The 19851-nt window shown below is 37.8% G+C and overlaps 1 protein-coding gene across 8 annotated transcripts in view; it reads left to right on the top strand.

Annotated features, from left to right (window-relative positions):
• C7H12orf56 (chromosome 7 C12orf56 homolog) overlaps positions 1-19851 on the top strand; it is a 199221-nt gene that overhangs the window by 127648 nt on the left and 51722 nt on the right. For 6 of the 8 annotated variants that reach the window (XM_077111297.1, XM_077111292.1, XM_077111296.1 and 3 more), the window contains exons 9-11: positions 15792-15915; positions 17254-17328; positions 17596-17670. In XM_077111297.1, the coding sequence (XP_076967412.1) occupies positions 15792-15915; positions 17254-17328; positions 17596-17670 (274 nt within the window). Of the gene's footprint in view, positions 1-15791; positions 15916-17253; positions 17329-17586; positions 17686-19851 lie in introns of those variants that run through there. The other 2 variants (XR_013155772.1, XM_077111298.1) reach the window with 2 other exon arrangements.

The raw sequence follows: 19851 nt of genomic DNA, 5'->3' as shown, positions 1-19851 counted from the left end.
CCTGTTGAAAACACTTCAAAGGATAGGAATACAAGGGAACTTCCTTAAAATGATAGAGGGAATATATGAAAAACCCACAGCTAATATCATCCTTAATGGGGAAAAATTGAAAACGTTCCCCCTAAGATCAGGAACAAGACAAGGATGTCCACTATCACCACTATTATTCAACATTGTGTTGGAGGTTCTAGCCAGAGCAATTAGACAAGAAAAAGAAATACAAGGCATCAAAATTGGAAAGGAAGAAGTAAAACTATCACTGTTTGCAGACGATATGATACTATACGTCGAAAACCCGGAAAAATCCACAACAAAACTACTAGAGCTAATAAATGAGTACAGCAAAGTAGCAGGTTACAAGATCAACATTCAAAAATCTGTAGCATTTCTATACACTAGCAATGAACAAGCGGAGGGGGAAATCAAGAAACGAATCCCATTTACAATTGCAACTAAAAGAATAAAATACCTAGGAATAAATTTAACTAAAGAGACAAAAGACCTATACAAAGAAAACTACAAAAAACTGCTAAAAGAAATCACAGAAGACCTAAACAGATGGAAGGGCATACCGTGTTCATGGATTGGAAGACTAAATATAGTTAAGATGTCAATCCTACCTAAATTGATTTACAGATTCAATGCAATAGCAATCAAAATCCCAACAACTTATTTTTCAGAAATAGAAAAACCAATAAGCAAATTTATCTGGAAGGGCAGGGTGCCCCGAATTGCTAAAAACATCTTGAGGAAAAAAAACGAAGCTGGAGGTCTTGCGCTGCCAGACTTTAAGGCATATTATGAAGCCACAGTGGTCAAAACAGCATGGTATTGGCATCAAGATAGATATATCGACCAATGGAATCGAATAGAGTGCTCAGATATAGACCCTCTCATCTATGGTCATTTGATCTTTGATAAGGGAGTCAAGCCAACTCACCTGGGACAGAACAGTCTCTTCAATAAATGGTGCCTAGAGAACTGGATATCCATATGCAAAAGAATGAAAGAAGACCCATATCTCACACCCTATACAAAAGTTAACTCAAAATGGATCAAAGATCTAAACATTAGGTCTAAGACCATAGAACAGTTAGAGGAAAATGTAGGGAGATATCTTATGAATCTTACAATTGGAGGCGGTTTTATGGACCTTACACCTAAAGCAAGAGCACTGAAGAAGGAAATAAATAAATGGGAACTCCTCAAAATTAAACACTTTTGTGCATGAAAGAACTTCATCAAGAAAGTAGAAAGACAGCCTACACAATGGGAATCAATATTTGGAAACGACATATCAGATAAAGGTCTAGTATCCAGAGTTTATAATGAGATTGTTCAACTCAACAACAAAAAGATAGCCAACCCAATTACAAAATGGGAAAAAGACTTGAATAGACACCTCTCAGAGGAGGAAATACAAATGGCCAAAAGACACATGAAGAGATGCTCAATGTCCCTGGCCATTAGAGAAATGCAAATCAAAACCACAATGAGATATCATCTCACACCCACCAGAATGGCCATTATTAACAAAACAGAAAATGACAAGTGCTGGAGAGGATGCGGAGAAAGAGGCACACTTATCCACTGTTGGTGGGAATGTCAAATGGTGCAACCACTGTGGAAAGCAGTTTGGCGGTTCCTCAAAAAGCTGAATATAGAATTGCCATACGATCCAGCAATACCATTGCTGGGAATCTACTCAAAGGAATTAAGGGCAAAAACTCAAACAGACATTTGCACACCAATGTTTATAGCAGCGTTATTTACAATTGCAAAGAGATGGAAACAGCCAAAATGTCCATCAACAGACGAATGGCTAAACAAACTGTGGTATATACGTACGATGGAATATTATGCAGCATTAAAACAGGATAAACTTATGAAGCATGTAATAACATGGATGGACCTAGAAAACACTATGCTGAGTGAGTCTAGCCAAAAGCTAAAAGACAAATACTGTATGGTCCCAATGATGTAAATCGACACTCGAGAATAAACTTGGAATATGTCATTGGTAACAGAGTTCAGCAGGAGTTAGAAACAGGGTAAGATAATGGGTAATCGGAGCTGATGGAATACAGATGGTGCAATAGGACTAGATACAAAAACTCAAAAATGAACAGTACAATAATACCTAATTGTAAAGTAATCATGTTAAAATACTGAACGAAGCTGCATCTGAGCTATAGGTTTTTGTTTTGTTTTGTTTTGTTTGTTTTGTTCTTATTATTATTACTTTTATTTTTTTCTCTATATTAACATTCTATATCTTTTTCTGTTATAATGCTAGTTCTTCTAAACCGATGCAAATGTACTAAGAAACGATGATCATGCATCTATGTGATGATGTTAAGAATTACTGATTGCATGTGTAGAATGGTATGATCTCTAAATGTTGGGTTAATTTCTTTTTTTCCGTTAATTAAAAAAAAAAAAAAAAGAGAAGGGATAATTGGAGATGAAGGGATACAGACTGTACAATGGGACTGGATATAAAAACTCAGAAATGGACAGCACAATACTACCCAATTGTAATGCAATTATGTTAAAACACTGAATGAAGCTGCATGTGAGGTATAGGTTTTTTGTTTTTGTTTTTTTTGTTTTTTTTTCTTTCTATTATTGTTTTAATTCTTATTCTTTTGTCTTTTTATTTCTTTTTCTAAATTGATGCAAATGTACTAAGAAATGATGAATATGCAACTATGTGATGTTATTAAGAATTACTGATTGTACATGTAGATTGGAATGATTTCTAATTGTTTTGTTAATTCTTTTTTTAATTAATAAAAAAAAAAATTTATGGGATGTGGCAAAGGCAGTGCTGAGAGGGAAATTTGTTGCCCTAGATGCCTATATTAAAAAAGAAGAAAGAGCAAAAATCGAGGAATTAACTGCTCACCTAGAAGAACTAGAGAAAAAGCAGCAAACTAACCCCAAAGCAAACAGAAGAAAAGAAATAACAAAGATTAGAGCAGGAATAAACTAAATTGAGACTATGAAACAATAGAGAAAGTCAACAAAACCAGACGTTGGTTCTTTAAAACTAATAAAACTGATGGACGTTTGGCTAGGCTGACCAAAAAAAAAAAAAGAGAGAGGATGCAAATAAATAAAATCACAAATGGGAGAGGGGACATAATCATTGACCCCACATAAATAAAGGAGGTAATGAGAGGATACTGTGAGCAACTATATGCTAATAAACTAGACAACATAGATGAAATGGACAACTTCCTGGAAAAGTATGAACAACCAACATTGACTTGAGAAGAAATAGACAACCTCATCAAGCCAATCACAAGTAAAGAGATTAAATCAGTCATCAAGAAGCTCCCCCAAAAGTAAAGTCCAGGACTAGAAGGCTCTAGACCCATATCTCTCACCCCCTGTCATGATGAGGTTCATGTGTCAAGGTGGCCTGGTGGTGGTACCTGTTTGTCTGATTGGACAAGTGCTGGCCTGTCTGTTGCTATGAGGACATTTCATAGAATTAAATCATGATCATGTCAGCTGCATCCACAGCTGATTCCATTTGTAATTAGCCAAAGGGAGTGTCTTCTGCAATGAGTGATGCTTAATCTAATCACTGAAAGCCTTTTAAGGAAGATTCAGAAGAGACAGGCTCTCTTCTCTTCCTGCTTTGGCTGGCGAGCCTCTCCTGTGGAGTTCATCCAGACCCTCCATCGGAGTTGTCAGCTTCACAGCCTGCCCTACAGATTTTGGACTCTACATTCCCACGGTTACCTGAGACACTTTTATAAATTTTATATTTATGGATATTTCCTATTGATTCTGTTTCTCTAGAGAACCCTAACTAATATACCCCCCATACAGAAATAAACTCAAAATGGATCAAAGACCTAAATATTCGAGCTAAGACCATAAAACTTTTAGAAGACAATGTAGGTAAATATCTTATCGATCTAGTAATAGGAGGTGGTTTTCTAGACCTTCCACCCAAAGCGTGAGCAATGAGAAAAGAAGTAGATAAATGGAATCTCCTCAAAATTAAACACTTTTATGTATCAAAGAACGTTGTCAGGAAAAGTAAACAGGCCGCCAATGCATTGGGAGACAAATTTGGAAACCACGTATCAGATAAAAGGGTTTTATATCCAGAATATAGAAAGAGATTCTACAACTCAACAACAAAAAGACAACCCAATTTAAAAAATGGGCAAAAGACATGATCAGAACTTTTCAGAAGAGGAAATACAAATGGCCAAAAGGTATATGAACAGATGCTCAACATCAGTGGCTATCAGGGAAATACAAATCAAAACCACAATGAGATATCATCTCACACCCAGTAGGATGGCCATTATTAAAAGAACAAACAGAAAACAACAAGTGCTGGAGAGGATGTGGGGAAAGAGGCACACTTACTCACCATTGGTGGGAATGTAGAATGGTACAACTGCTCTGGAAGGCAGTTTGGAAGTTCCTCAGAAAGCCAAGTAAAATTGCCATATGATCCAGCAGTTCCATTACTAAGTATATATTCAGAGGAATTGAAGGCAAGGACACAAAAGGATATCTGCAAGACCAATGTTTATAGTTGCATTATTCATGATTTCCAAGAGATGGAAACAGCCCAAATGTCTATCAATAGACAAGCAGCTAAACACACTGTGGTATATGCCCACGATGGAATATTATGTAGCTGTAAGACAGAATAATGTCATGAAGCATGTAACAATATGGATGAACCTTGAGGACATCATGCTGAGTGAAATTAGCCAGAAAAAACGACACATACTATGTGGTCTCAATCATATGAACTAACATTAATGAGTGAACTTTGAGAGTTAAAGGTAAGAACACAGGTTATCAAGAGATAGAAAGAAGGTTGAGATTGGGCTTTCGGTGCTGAAGGAGTACAGAATGTACTACAGGACTGACTGTAAAAATTCAGAAGTGGATAGCCAAGTACTAACTAATGGTAGCACAATAATATAAGTTTACTGAGTGAAATGGCTATTAGGGAAACGCAAATCAAAACCACAATGAGATTTCTCACACCCAGTAGAATGGCCATTATTAAAAAATAGAAAACAACAAGTCTGGAGAGGATGTAGAGAAAGAGGCACACTTTCTCACCATTGGTGGGAATGGTGGAGCAAGAAGGGCTGGGGGCATGTATGACACCAGAAAGAAAGACAAAGGATAAAGACTGAGACAGTATAATTCAGGAATACCTAGCATGGACAATGATGGTGATTAAATGTACAAATATAAAAATGTTTTTGCATGAGGGAGAACAAATGAATGTCAACATTGCAAGGTGTTGAAAATGGGATGGCATACTGGAAAAAATACAATCAATGCAAGCTAGGGTCTACAGTTAATAGTAACATTGTAATATGCGTCCACTGAATGTAACAAAGGCAATATGGCAAAACTAAATGTCAAAAGCAGGGGTTATGGGGGAGAGGTATGGAAATCTCTGTCAAACAAAAGGATATGTCCTCATATAGATTCCTTTTGTGAAGTCATGGTTATGTGATTATACCAGGATCCATTGAGTTTTTTACTTAGGTTGGATTGTATGATGTATGAATATAACTTAAAAAATGAGCAGAGAGATACAAGTGCTGGAGAATATGTGGAGAAAAAGATGTACCTATTCACTGTTGGTTGGGAATCTGAGGTGGTACAGCCCCTCTGGAGGGCAGTGTGGTGGTTCCACAGGAGCTTAGATGTGGTGCTGTCACATGCCCTGCAACCCCATTGCTAGGTTATTCTTGGAGGAACTGAGAGTGGGAATACCAATGGACATTTGCATACTGGTGTTTATGGCAGCAGTGTTCATGATTTGCAATGGATGGACAGGGTCAAAGGGTACATCAACTGAGGAATGGAAGTGGAAAATGTGGTGTATACATACAATGGACTACTGAGCGGCTGCAAGAAGGAATAAAGTTGTGAAGCATGCAACTAGGTGAATAAACCTTGAGGTCAGTATGTTGAATGAGATTCCAGAAACAAAAAGACAAATATTATCATACCTCACCCATATGGACTAACTAAATTATACTTCAGAGAATTGAAGTCAAGAGCATGGGTTATCAGGGTGAGGCCTTTTGTAAAGAAACCTAGATTGTAAGCTCTTATAGCAGTCATATCTATTCCAGAATTGTAACTGTTATTTCTAAATTCTGAGATGCTGTTTGTATATAACTGGTTGCTCCCTGAAACTTTGGGTATTTGTGTGACACCTGATATTCTGAAGCTATGAAGCTATGAAAGTCAGCACTGCCCCATAGAACAACTGTTAAAAAAATTGAAACTTCAAGTAGAGATATGAATGAAGTTGATCTGTATAGAACTAAGGTAAATCAGAATACAGGATAAAGGATGATATGGTCTGTATTTTAAAACTTCAACTTCTGTGTGAGACCAAAGGAAGAGATCTTTATTCTGTGCAAAATTTATATTTTTGGTAATGTATTATCTAATTGAACCTGTATGGTTAGTTTATTTGAACACCTTAATTACATTGACCCTTGAGTAGAGAGTGAGATTTTGTTGGTTTGTACGGGTTAGGGTGATGCCCTGATACATTCAAGTAATTTTGGGCAGAGAATAAAAATGTACTTGCAAAGTTCCCTTGGGGGACTGGGGAGGAAGAAGGAAATATTCAACTTCCCCATTATTCTAGTTTGCTAGCTGCTGGAATGCAATATACCAGAAACAGAATGGCTTTTTTGTTTTTAATTTTAACATTTGTTCCCCCTATTAGAATGACTTTTAAAAAGGGGTAATTTAATAAGTTGCTAGTTTACAGTTCTAAGGCCAAGAAAATGTCCCAATTAAAACAAGCCTATAGAAATGTTCAATCAAAGGCATCCAGGGGAAGATACCTTAGTTCAAGAAGACCGATGAAGTTCAGGGTTTCTTTCTCAACTGAGAAGGCACACAGTGAACACAGTCAGGGTTTCTCTCTTATCTGGAAGGGCACATGGCAAATATGGCATCATCTGCTACCTTTCTCTCCTGGCTTCTCGTTTCATGAAGCTCCCTGGGAGGTGTTTTCCTTCATATCCAAAGGTCGCTGGCTCGTGGACTCTCTGCTTCATGGTGCTGCAGCATTCTCTGCTCTCTCGAATCCCTCTCATTCTCCAAAATGTTCCTTCTTTTATAGGACTCCAGAAACTAATCAAGACCAACCCAAATGGGTGGAGATACATTTCCCCCAATCCAGTTTAACAACCACTCTCGATTGGGTTACATCTCCTGGGAGATGATCTAATTACAGATTCAAACATGCAGTATTGAATAGGGATTATTCTGCCTTTACAAAATGGGATTTAGATTAAAGCATGGTTTTTCTAGGGGACATACATCCTTTCAAACCAGCACACCCATCTGGGGAATTCCTGATATTCTCATAAGCAGTGGAGACAACTAATTCAATAGGCTAAGCCCTCCATCCTGGGGCTTGCCCTATGAAACTTAATCCTGCAAAGGAGACGCTAAGCCTACTTGCAATTATGCCTAATAGTTATCCCCAGAGAATGTCTTTTGTTGTTCAGATGTGGTCTCTGTCTCTAAGCCAACTCCCCAGGTTAACTCACTGCCAAAAAATTGAAACTTCGAGTAGAGATATGAATGAAGTTGATCTGGATAGAACTGAGGTAAATCAGAATACAGGATAAAGGATGATATGGTCTGTATTTTAAAACTTCAGCTTCTGTGTGAGACCACGTGGAACATGACTCCCAGGGGTGTAAATCACCCTGGCAAAGTGGGACATGACTCCAGGGGTTCAGTAAGGATGTGGCATAATGGGATTGAGAAAGCCTTCTTGACCAAAAGGGGGAAGAGAGAAATGAGACAAAATAAAGTTTCAGTGGTTGAGAGATTTCAAAAATTGTTGAGTATTATATAGATCTCCCTTTTTAGCTTGTGGTGTATTGGAGTGGCTAATGGTAGTACCTGAAACTGTTGAACTGTATTCCAGTAACCTTGATTCTTGAAGATGATTATATAACTATATATCTTTTAAAACATGACTTTGTGATTGTGAAAACCTGCATATGATACTCCCATTATCCAGGGTATGGACAGATGAGTAAAAAATAGGGACAATGAATAATAAGGGGGGATAAGGGGTAAAATAAAATTGGGCAGATTGCAATACTAGTGGTCAAGGAGAGGGAAGGGTAAGGGGTATGGGATGTATGGGTTTTTTCTTTGGTCTTTTTATTTCTTTTTCCAGAGTGATGCAAATGTTTTAAAAATGATCATGATGTTGAATATATAAATATGTGATGAAACTGTGAGCCATTGACTGTATACTTTGGATGGACCGAATGCTACAAGAAGATATCTCAATAAAAATACTTTATATATACATATATATACACACATATATATATAGTATTAGTAAATAAAGTGCATCTTTTATTTAGATTTCCTTAGCTTTTCCCAAATATCTTTTTTTTGTCCCTCCCCTCATCCAGTGCACCACTTGACGATGCAGCTTTCACACCTTTGTGGGCCCCTCTTTCCTATGACAGTTTCTCAGACTGCCTTTGTTTGTGACAACCTTGAGACCTTTGAGGAGGGCTAATTGGGTAGTTTGTAGGACATTCTGCAGTTTGGATTAGTCTGATATTTCTCCCCTGATTAGCCTGTTGTTGCAGGCTTCTGAGAGGAAGACCACTGAGGGAACATGCCCTTCTCAGCACATGGGGTCAAGGTGCACGCCAGCAATGTGACTTACTGGTGCTGATGCTGACCTTGACCACCTGTCTGAGGGTGAGTTGGTCAGGTTTCTGCATGTAAAGTTCCTCCTTTTCCTCTTTCTATCCATGCTGTCTGGAAGGAAGTCACTCTGCGTAGCTCATACTGAAGGACGGCAGGTTAGGCTTCAGCTTCTTGACGGCAGAATCTACTAGAGTATTTGGAATTCTTCTACCTGGGAGATTTGTCTACGCCCTCCCACCATTTATTCATTCAATCATTTATTTATATCAGTATGGATTAATGGGTATTTACTTTATACTTTGGGTTATATAATCTAATACTACCTTATTTTATTGCTCAAATTGTTCCATTTTTTACTAGTTCCTTCAGTTTTACATATCCTGTCGTGTGAGTGTCTGTGCACATATGTTTATGTGTGTGTTTGGAGCACTTCCTCACTTTCTAGTACTAAAACAATCTCCAGACTCATCTTGTATATTTCCTGCCCCAGCCTTAGAATCAGCCATTTCTCCAAGGAACCCTGATCTTTCTATTGGAGAATGATCTTGCATGCTGCTTTCTAAAAATGTTTTTTTCACACACTATACAATCCATCAAAAGTGTATAATCAATGGCTTTGGTATAATCACATAATTATATTGCATGTTTTTTTTGTTTGTTTGTTAGGTTTTTGAATGGGCAGGGCTCTGGGAATTGAACTCAGGTCTCTGGCTTGGCAGGCGAGACTTCTACCACTGAGCCACGGTTGCCTGCCCTCATGGTTTTTTGAGTTAGGAATCTGGTATCACTTAGCTATGTCCTCTGCTTAGCGTCTCAAGGCTTCAATCAGTGTGTTGACCAGGGCTGCAATTTCATCTGAGGCTTGGGGTCCTCTTCTAACCTCATTGCACTTGTTGTTTGCAGAATTAATTTCCTTGTAGCTGTAGAACCCATGGCAGCTTCCTTCTTTAAGGTCATACAGAGAACATTTTTGAACCTCTTGAAAGGGCCATCCAAGATAATCTCCTTTTGAATGACTCAGGGTCAACTGATTATAGGAACCTTAATTAAATCTGCAAAATCCTTTTACCTTTATCATCTAAAATTATAATCATAGGAGTTATAGCTAATCATATTTACAGGTCCGGTCAATATTTAAGGGGTGGGGATTATTGGGTGTGTATACCCTCATGGGGTGGGACTCTTGAGGGCCACCTTAGAATTCTACCTACTACAATAAAATAGATTGACTTATGAGACTGTGAGTTTGCCCTTCAAATTTTGTGTTTCAAAAGATACTGTAATAACATTTAAATTTCATACCTTGGAAATCATAACATTCGAAACAATGAAAGTATCAAACTTTTGGGACCATTTTGAAGACTATTATGCCAATCCCATTATAAATCTCTATTTTCAGGAAGAAATTACCATCTGGATGATTTTTTTCACCTGTTTTTGGTCAGTAGATTTAAAATTGAGTCAGTGGAAGAGGTAGATTTCAAATTAAATTCCATTTGAGCAATTAAAAAAGCAGTTATGTATTTCATCATTTACCTTTTCATTATTTTCATAAGAGGAGACTTTATTAGATCAACCCACTTAGCCATATTCTTCTTGAAATATGGCATAATTCCTTCCTGTTTTAGGATTGTTGTGGTTGAATCCATAGGAAATCATGGCAAGTAACCCAGAATTTAATAATTCTTTCCCTTTACCTTGGGTACATAATACTTTGAAAAGAAGTTGTTGCTGAAATAAAGGATTATAATTAAATATAATAGCAAATGGAATGTTAATTCTAACTTAGTATCAGAAAAAGCTTCCAAATGGAGGTTCTGTTGATTCTGGAATGGTTTTCTAAAGTTAAGATTGACCATTTTAAAAGAGCCTGAATAAAGTATTAGTAAATATCCTATACAGAATATCCTACTTTTTTTTTTTTAACTTTTTTTATTAATTAAAAAAAATTAACAAACAAAACATTAAGATATCATTCCATTCTACATATACAATCAGTAATTCTTAATATCATCACATAGTTGCATATTCATCATTTCTTAGAACATTTGCATCGATTTAGAAAAAGAAATAAAAAGACAACAGAAAAAGAAATAAAACAATAACAGAGAAAAAAAAGATTATACATACCATACCCCTTACCCCTCACTTTCATTTACCACTAGCATTTCAAACTAAATTTATTTTAACATTTGTTCCCCCTATTATTTATTTTTATTCCATATGTTCTACTCTTCTGTTGATATAGTAGCTAAAAGGAGCATCAGACACAAGGTTTTCACATTCACAGAGTCTCATTGTGAAAGCTATATCATTGTTCAATCATCATCAAGAAACATGGCTACTGGAACACAGCTCTACATTTTCAGGCAGTTCCCTCCAGCCTCTCCACTACATCTTGAACAACAAGGTGATATCTACTTAATGCATAAGAATAACCTCCAGGATAACCTCTCAACTCTGTTTGGAATCTCTCAGCCATTGACACTTAGTCTCATTTCACTCTTCCCCCTTTGGTCGAGAAAGTTCTCTCAATCTCTTGATGTTAATTCTCAGCTCATTCTAGGGTTTTTCTCAGTCCCTTGATTCTGAGTCTCAGCTCATTCCAGGATCTCTGTCCCATGTCCTACCTGAGATTCCAAGTACTTATGACATTCAATCAAATTATCTACATGAGTTATATTTGGAAATGCTTTAGTCAAAATATAAATTTTGAAACAAATAAACATTTTTTGCTTTAGTCTCACACATAAGGTGACATTTTAAAGTATTAATTATCATCTATTTCCAGCTCCCTGCAATAATGACATTCTTTTGTTCTTCCTCATGCAAAAACATTTTTAAAATTTGTACATTGTACATTTCACTATTATTATACACTCTAGGCATTCTAGATTATACATCTCGATCTTTACCATCTATCTTTTTTTCTGATTTCATTTATGTCCCCAGCCCTCCTCCCTCTATCATTCTCACATGCAGCTTCATTCAGTGTTTTAACATAATTACATTACAGTTAGGTAGTATTGTGCTGTCCATTTCTGAGTTTTTATATTCAGTCCTGTTGCACAGTCTGTATCCCTTCAGCTCCAATTACCCAATATCTCACCCTATTTCTATCTCCTGATGGTCTCTGTTACCAAGGAAATATTCCAAGTTTATTCACTAATGTTAGTTCATATCAGTGAGACCATACAGTATTTGTCCTTTTGTTTCTGGCTAATCACACTCAGCATAATGTCCTTAAGGTCCATTCATGTTGTTACATACTTCAAAACTTTATTCTGTCTTACAGCTGCATAATATTCCATCTTATGTAAATGTCACAGTTTGTTTAGCCAACTCTCTGTTGATGGACATTTTGGCTGTTTCCATCTCTTGGTAATTGTTAATAATGCTGCTATAAACATTGGTGTGTAAATGTCCATTTGTGTCCTTGGCCTCATGTCCTTTGAGTATAGATAGCATATAGATGGGTCCTGTTTTTTAATCCATTCTGCCAGACTATGTCTTTTGATTGAAGAGTTTAATCCATTAACATTCAGTGTTATTACTGCATGGGTAGTACTTTCTTCTACTATTTTGCCTTCTGGATTTTATATGTCATATCTAATTTTCCTTCTTTTTACCTTTACTCATAGTCTTCCTTTCTACACTCTTCTCCACACCTCTCTCTTCTGTCTTCGTATCTGTCTCTGGTGCTCCCTTTAGTATTTCTTGCAGAGCTGGTCTCTTGGTCACAAATTCTCTCAGTGATTTTTTGTCTGAAAATGTTTTAATTTCTCCCTCATTTTTGAAGGACAGTTTTGCTGGATATAGAATTCTTGGTTGGCAGTTTTTCTCTTTTAATACTTTAAATATATCATCCCACTGTCTTCTCGCCTCCATGGTTTCTGCTGAGAGATCTACACATAGTCATATTGGGCGTCCCTTGTATGTGATGGATAGCTTTTCTCTTGCTGCTTTCAAGATCCTCTCTTTCTCTTTGACCTCTGACATTCTGATTATTAAATGTCTTGGAGTATGTCTATTTGGATCTATTCTCTTTGGGGTACGCTGCACTTCTTGGATCTGTAATTTTAAGTCTTTCATAAGAGTTGGGAAATTTTCAGTGATAATTTCCTCCATTAGTTTTTCTCCTTTTCCCTTCTCTTCTCCTTATGGGACACTCACAACATGTATATTCATGCGCTTCATATTGTCTTTCAATTCCCTGAGTCCCTGATCATATCTTTCCATTTATTCCCCTATATTTTCTTTTGCCTGACAGATTTCAAATGTTCCGTCCTCCAGTTTTGAAATCCTATGTTCTGTCTCTCGAAATCTACCACTGTAGGTTTCCATTGTTTTTTTCATCTCTTCTACTGTGTCTTTCATTCCCATAAGTTCTGTGATTTGTTTTTTCAGACTTTCAGTTTCTTCTTTTTGTTCTTTCCTTGCCTTCTTTATATCCTCCCTCAATTCATTGATTTGGTTTTTGATGAGGTTTTCCATGTCTGTTCGTACATTCTGAATTAATTGTTTCAGCTCCTGTATGTCATTTGAATTGTTGGTTTGTTCCTTTGACTAGGCCATATCTTCAATTTTCCTAGTGTGATTTGTTATTTTTTGCTGGTGTCTAGGCATTTAATTACCTTAATTAGTTTATTCTGGAGATTGCTTTCACTTCTTTTATCTAGGGTTTTCTTGCTGGATGAATTTGTTGTTTATCTTTCTTTGACATTCCGTTCAGCTATATCTGGACCTTTAGCTTAAGTTTTGTTTAACAGAGGAGAATTTTTCAGTTCTTGTTTTCTTGTTTCTTGCCCTGCTTGTGTGGTGCCTTCCCCACACACACACACTTAGGAGGGTCTACTTAGATATTATATACCCCAGCCAGATTTTCCCAGACCAAACTGGCCTCCTATCAGGAGGAAAGAGTCACCTGCATTGGTTTTCCCTGAGGGTGAGACCCAGCAGGTTGAAAGACTTTCCTGTGAAGTCTCTGGACTCTGTTTTTCTTATCCTGCCCTGTGTGTGGTGCTTGTCTGACTGTAGGTCCCACCAGGATAAGATGATGTGGTACCTTTAACTTTGGCAGACTCTCCCTGCTGGGGGCGTGGTGGAGATATAGGAGAGGTTGTAGGCTGGTTTTAATGGCTTCAAATTACCAAGCCCTGGTGTCTGAATTCCTTGATGGAGGGATTCCACCTGAGTTGGGCTTCACCCCTCCCCTGGGGAAGGCACAGGCTCCAGGCGAGCCCCCAAAAGAGCTCACTTCTGTCTATGCCTGGGGCAGTTGCAGCGTGAAAAGGCCTTCCACTGTATCCAGAGGCAGTCAAGCCTAACAGCCACAAAAACCTCTGTTTCCTTCTCTTTTTTTCCCCCTTTTTCTGTCAGTCCTGCCCCCTTGGCGCCGGGGCAAAAATGAGCAACCTCTGCTTTGATCAGGTTCACCTAAGCTGGGGGCCTATTTTAGTAGCCAGAATTTGTTAATTAGTTCCACAATTGTCGTTTGATTGTGCCCAGTCCCTGCTGCTGGTAAAGTCCTTTGCTTTCCCCTCTTGGAAGCAGCCTATGGGGGAGGGGCACTGACTGGCCGCAGCTTTGGGAACTCACGGTTCTGGGGGTTGCTCGCAGCCGGTCCAGCTGGTCCAGACTGGGGTACGCTGTGTGTCTGGTCACTGACGTGGCCCCAGGAGCTGTTCTGTACTGTTTCTGGTTATTTAGTAGTTGTTCTGGAGGACGAACTAAAACGTGCACGTTGTTAAGCCGCCATCTTGACCCGGACGTGGAATATCCTACATTTTGAGGAATGTACTAAGTGACATGATTCTTCTTGTCTAGATAGGAGAACTATGCTTGCTTTCTGATTTGGGGAAGAGATAGGAATTGTATTTTTATGAGAATTTTGGTTAATCATGAGCTTCTAAGCATTATAATGATTTAAATCATTATAAAAAGATTTGGAAGCCTTAAATATTTCTAAACAGGGACTATTTGTAGTCTGTTATTTTATTATGAAAAGAATGTTTATGATTATAGGGAATTTTTATATAGTCCTATTTGTAAATTCCTTTATGATTCCTTCCTTCAAAGCTACTTCGGTATTGTCTTCAGTTAGGCAACTCCTTTTCAACTCTATAAGGATTGTACTTCATATTCAAAGATGATGTTACTAGCCAGTGCCTCAGTATGCCCATTTTGAATCGATTCTTTTTGGCCTTTTTGCCCTATATATGGGGTATATTATTCAAACATGTGGTGACATTTATATGAGCTATTAGCCTGCATTAATGGACAATGCACACTCCATTTGAAAGCAGAAGATCTAAGGTTTAATACTAGTTTTATTAACTAGTAGCAAGTGATGTTCAATGGAACATTAAAACCCTGAAATGCTGTTTTTAAAAAGGTGTCAAGTACACTTCTGATCAAATACACATTTTAAGAAATGCTACTTATTGTATCTCCCTCCCAGAGATACATGGTACATATTAGCATATTAAAATATCTGAGAAGTCCTGTAGTAAGGATACCTCAGATACCTCATGAACTTAGTTTAACCAAGTGTTTCCTATAACTTCTTTAACCAGAGAGTCAATTTTGACCATAGTATACCCTGAAATTACTAATCCATAAAAAGCTCTTTGAAAAATACTGCTCTAATTGAAATCACCTCAATTACCCTAAAATCCAGGTTTGATAAACTTTCCAAGCTATGTGACTCTCCTTGCTTCTAGAACTATACTTCCAGAACTGTCCTCTCTCTAAAGCCCCTCAAAATTGTATTTAATTTAAATGTCTTGGGTGGGCCATGGTAGCTCAGCTGGCAGAGTTCTCACCTGCCATGCCGGAGACTCAGGTTCGATTCCTGGTGCCTGCCCATGTGAACAAAAACAAAACAAACCAAAACAGAAGAAAATAATTTAAATGTCTTATCACTAGACATTCATCTGCATGTCTATGGGTCTGAAAGTTCAGCCAAGAATGGTCTGAGGTAGAAATATAAATATACAATGTCTGCAAGCTTGACTTCACTGTATTTTCTCAACTTTACTCATTAATTGCCTTTTATTTATTTTTTTCAGGGGAACACTATTTAATCTTTTAGTAATTTTAATTAGTGAGCCTCAGATTCCAAAATCTCATCCTGTGTTTGATATTGCATTGGTGGCTGATTCGACTTTAGTTGAGATGACTTCTGATGCTAAGGTGAGTTGAGAATTTGGGGGGTAGAATAAAATATAACGTATAGGGGTCCTGGCTTCTTTTAATGTGGATCATGGCACTGTAGGATATAAATTATAATTAAATCAGAGATGCTTTGTTATTGACCTAACAACTTAATTATTCTGTTAAAATTCATAAATCTATTTGTTATGTTTTAAGGTATATATACTAAAAAATAATCAGCAATCTATAGGTTAGATACAGCTATTTATCTGTGTCTATATACAGAATATTTATGTATATATAATGCCATAGTAGGAGTCCAGAGATGCTTTCCTTAGGGATTTGGGGGTTCACTCTTATGCCTTAGTTTACTTTGGAAGCTTAACTGGCTTAAGCAGCGCAAGTTCTTGGCAAGAATTATACTTGTTTTTCTGAGTTTGTACTAAAACATTAGATATCAAGATGCTTAGAAAGCACATTTCTGAGAGAATAAATCAGCCTGTTAGTTCATTTTGAGTAAGGTCAACGCAATTTTAAAAATGAGTATGGGACATGATTTGATAGTCTTGAACGTACCATCAGAATTATGTTTTAGGAACGCTCCATTTATTCACACCATAGCTGTTCAACCGCTACTATGACTGTGTGATTGGCAGTGGAGTACCATTGGCCAGCAAAAGAGACACAGTCTCTGTGCTTGTTAGTTTATAGGGTGGAGGGAGAGACAGACATTAATCAAATGCATGAATATATAATTACAGACTCTCTGTAGAGCTCCTATAGTACTACTACCGGCAGTGGAGCCAGGGGATTAGGGATTAGGGAGTGGGGTGGAAGTGAGACTCAGACAGGCAGAGCTATTAAGAAGCTAGTACAGTTGTCCAGGTGATAGACATGTAGGCCAGATAGAAGCCTGCCTTGACCACCCAGGTGAGACTAGGTCTCCTTTCTAGAGCTTTCCTAACTTCCTGTACTTTTCTTTCATAGCCCTTGTCTTAGTTATACTATGTATGTATTCATTTATTAGATTGATGTCTGTTCCCCAACTACATTGTAATTCCATGTGGTCAGGAGCCATGTCTGTGTTGTTCTCTATCATATGCCCAAAACCTAGCACTGTGTTTGATGCATATTTGTTAAATATGTCTTCCTTCCTTGATCTATTTTCTTGGCCGTTATTAAATATGTAGTCTTTTTACAGGAGCCACTTTCTTGAGAATGACTGAACCATGTGAAACAGGGAGAGTGTCCATACTAATATTCCATACTAATTATATTTTTAGTTAATTAAAAATTCTTTGATAAGAATCTAAAGAGAACCAAGAGAAATTACCACTTTCTTACTCTATGATACTACATTATTTTTTTAAATTCTAGTTACAGAAGCTTATCCTGGAATATACAGATACAGCTACATCACTTTTATATGAGATACTTCTTGTCTTTCAGCAGGTAAACTATATATTTACTATTATATTATATATATGATCATATATTATATGGTTGATAACATACCAAACATGTTTGAATTAGAGATGGCCCCCAAAATTGGCCAAGTTAAATGACAATACCTTTAGTTCTGAAGTGTTCACTTAGCTTATTTTCCAAAATAGTGATTTTGAAGATCTGATGAAACAGGATAAAAAAATGTATTTGAGAATGAGTACTCTATTGGATATAGCTTGAACGTCATGATTTTATTTCCTTGAGTCTTTATAGGGAAATCTTGGATTGGGATCAAGAAAGTTTGCTATTCATTGGATGATGTCCTTTCTACAAAGTCACCCTCCCATAGTAAGTACCTATGAGTAAAAGCAAAATGACCACAATTTTTCCTATTAAGTGGTCACATTTATAAAACAGAAGCAAAATGTAAATCTGACAAGTATATTACTTAACTAAAATAAAACAGTTTTATATTTGGGGCCTGAATATTTAAGGTACCAAAATGATATCTTAAATGTGATCCATTATATCATGAAAAACCCTAAGATATGCTTAGAAAACAGAATGTGAAATTATGGGCTGTATGATTAAGTAAAAAGATTAAAATTTATGGTAAGCAGATCTGCACTGGCCAAATTATGCATATAGCACTTGGGATCATCTGTGGCCTTCTGTCCCAGCAGTCACCATACTCTCACCGTCTTTCCCCTCAACACTGCAGTGCTCTAAATGATCTACTCCTATCTTCCCACCAGAACGTAGCCCGTGGGATCTTTCCAAAATAAAAATCTGAGTATGTGATCCCTTTCTTTAAATCTCAGTAGCCTTTCCCTTTAGGTGAAGACTGAACTGATGATGTGTCCGCAAGGCCCTGCCTGCTGTGGCCCCACACCTTCTGGTCCCTCACCTGTGCTCTGAACCAGCCTCTCCCTCACCCCACATCATGGACCTTTACCATTTTCTCCATCTGAAAAGCTTCCCCCACCCCCACCCCTTTTCCAGCTGATTAACTTCTACTCACCCTTCAGGCCTCAGTGCCCCTTCAGGCGTTGTTGGGTGGGGGAAGGAGTGTGATTCTCTGACACCCGATTATGTCAGTTGCCCCCAGTGTAGGCACATGTAGTGTTGCATGATGTGCTCTTCCTCTCCCTCGTGGGACTTGTACTATTGCAGTTTGATGTTTCTTTGTCTTATTATTTGGTTCTTGTCTGTGGAAGCCATTAGTGCCCTCTTATATTCTGATGCTCTCTCCTTCCAGGCACATGGTAAGATTGTACTCCCCACTGCCCAACCCCTTGAAATTAGGTGGGCCTCTGTTTTTGGCTTTGGCCAATAAAATGTAAGTAGAAGTGACTTGTGTCACTTCTGGGCAGAAGCTTTAAGAGCCAGTGCATGCTTCCCCGTATTTTCTTTTCCCTCTGATGTGGTGACTGGAAATGCTGCATATGGTAGTTCTCCACCAGCTCATGTCCCTGACTGACTGAAATGAGCAGAGCCCTCTACCATCCCATAAGGGACTTAGGGTGTGAGCAAAAAATAAACCTTTGTTAAGCCATTGATATTTGGGTAGGTATGGTACCACCACAGCATAACCTAAGCTATCATGACTGATACACTGTCTTTCTCCCCAACAGCCCACAAGTGCCATGAGGGCAGGACTCTTGTCTGTTGTGCTTGGCACATAATAGATGTTCAATTAAGGGATCTCTTGAATTAATACAAATAAAGGTTTTATCCCTTAATCTTTTCTCATATTCAAACTTAAGTTTTCCTTTATTCATTCATGCATTCATACATTTAATTGAAATTGCTCCAAAAGGTAGTATCCAAACTAAATTTTCATTGCTGATGGAGGCTTGAGAGTGAGATAATATGTTTTTCCATATGTGAACATGCCTCTGTTAACTGTCAGTGATTCTCTGCTCTGAGCTGTTTTCCAGAGTGATTATGAATCTGCCTTATCAAATCTAGATTCTTCTGCTACTTCCCTAAGACCAGACAGTACACTTGTTAGCACAACCGATACCTTTATACAGACATTGAACCCATAAACATGGCTCCTTTAGCAGTGCACAGATCCTAACCAATCTCAGGCCTCCTTCGTGGAGTGTCATGAAGTTATAGTCACAGCAGCAGATGCTCATATATGCAAGAGCCAAGACCCCTACTTTCTTTGTATGGTGGTTGCACACCCTGTCATGAACTTATGTGTGGAAATTTGGGGTCCTAAGGACTCTAAGCCACAGAAAAGTTTCTTTATCAATCTCTAGGGTTGGTTCACTAAAGGTACTGAGTATGAGGCTAGTCTGTGACTATGAAATATCCTAGGATGAAGGGTGGCTGAAGGCAACTATGGAAGTCTCCAGGATCACTAACACTGTTGAAGGCTTCAAATCCGTTCTAAAGGGTTTGGGTAGAAACAGACCATTTTTGCTAACCTTGTAAATAAGGAAACTGTAGAGATCATCTGATGCACTTGCATGTCAGTCAGCACCGACTGATTGTCTCACTGGGTTCAAGCAAGGTACT

The sequence above is a fragment of the Tamandua tetradactyla genome, chromosome 7, assembly GCF_023851605.1.
Source record: "Tamandua tetradactyla isolate mTamTet1 chromosome 7, mTamTet1.pri, whole genome shotgun sequence".
Taxonomy (NCBI): Eukaryota; Metazoa; Chordata; class Mammalia; order Pilosa; family Myrmecophagidae; genus Tamandua; species Tamandua tetradactyla.
This window is presented reverse-complemented; position numbering and strand designations above follow the sequence as displayed.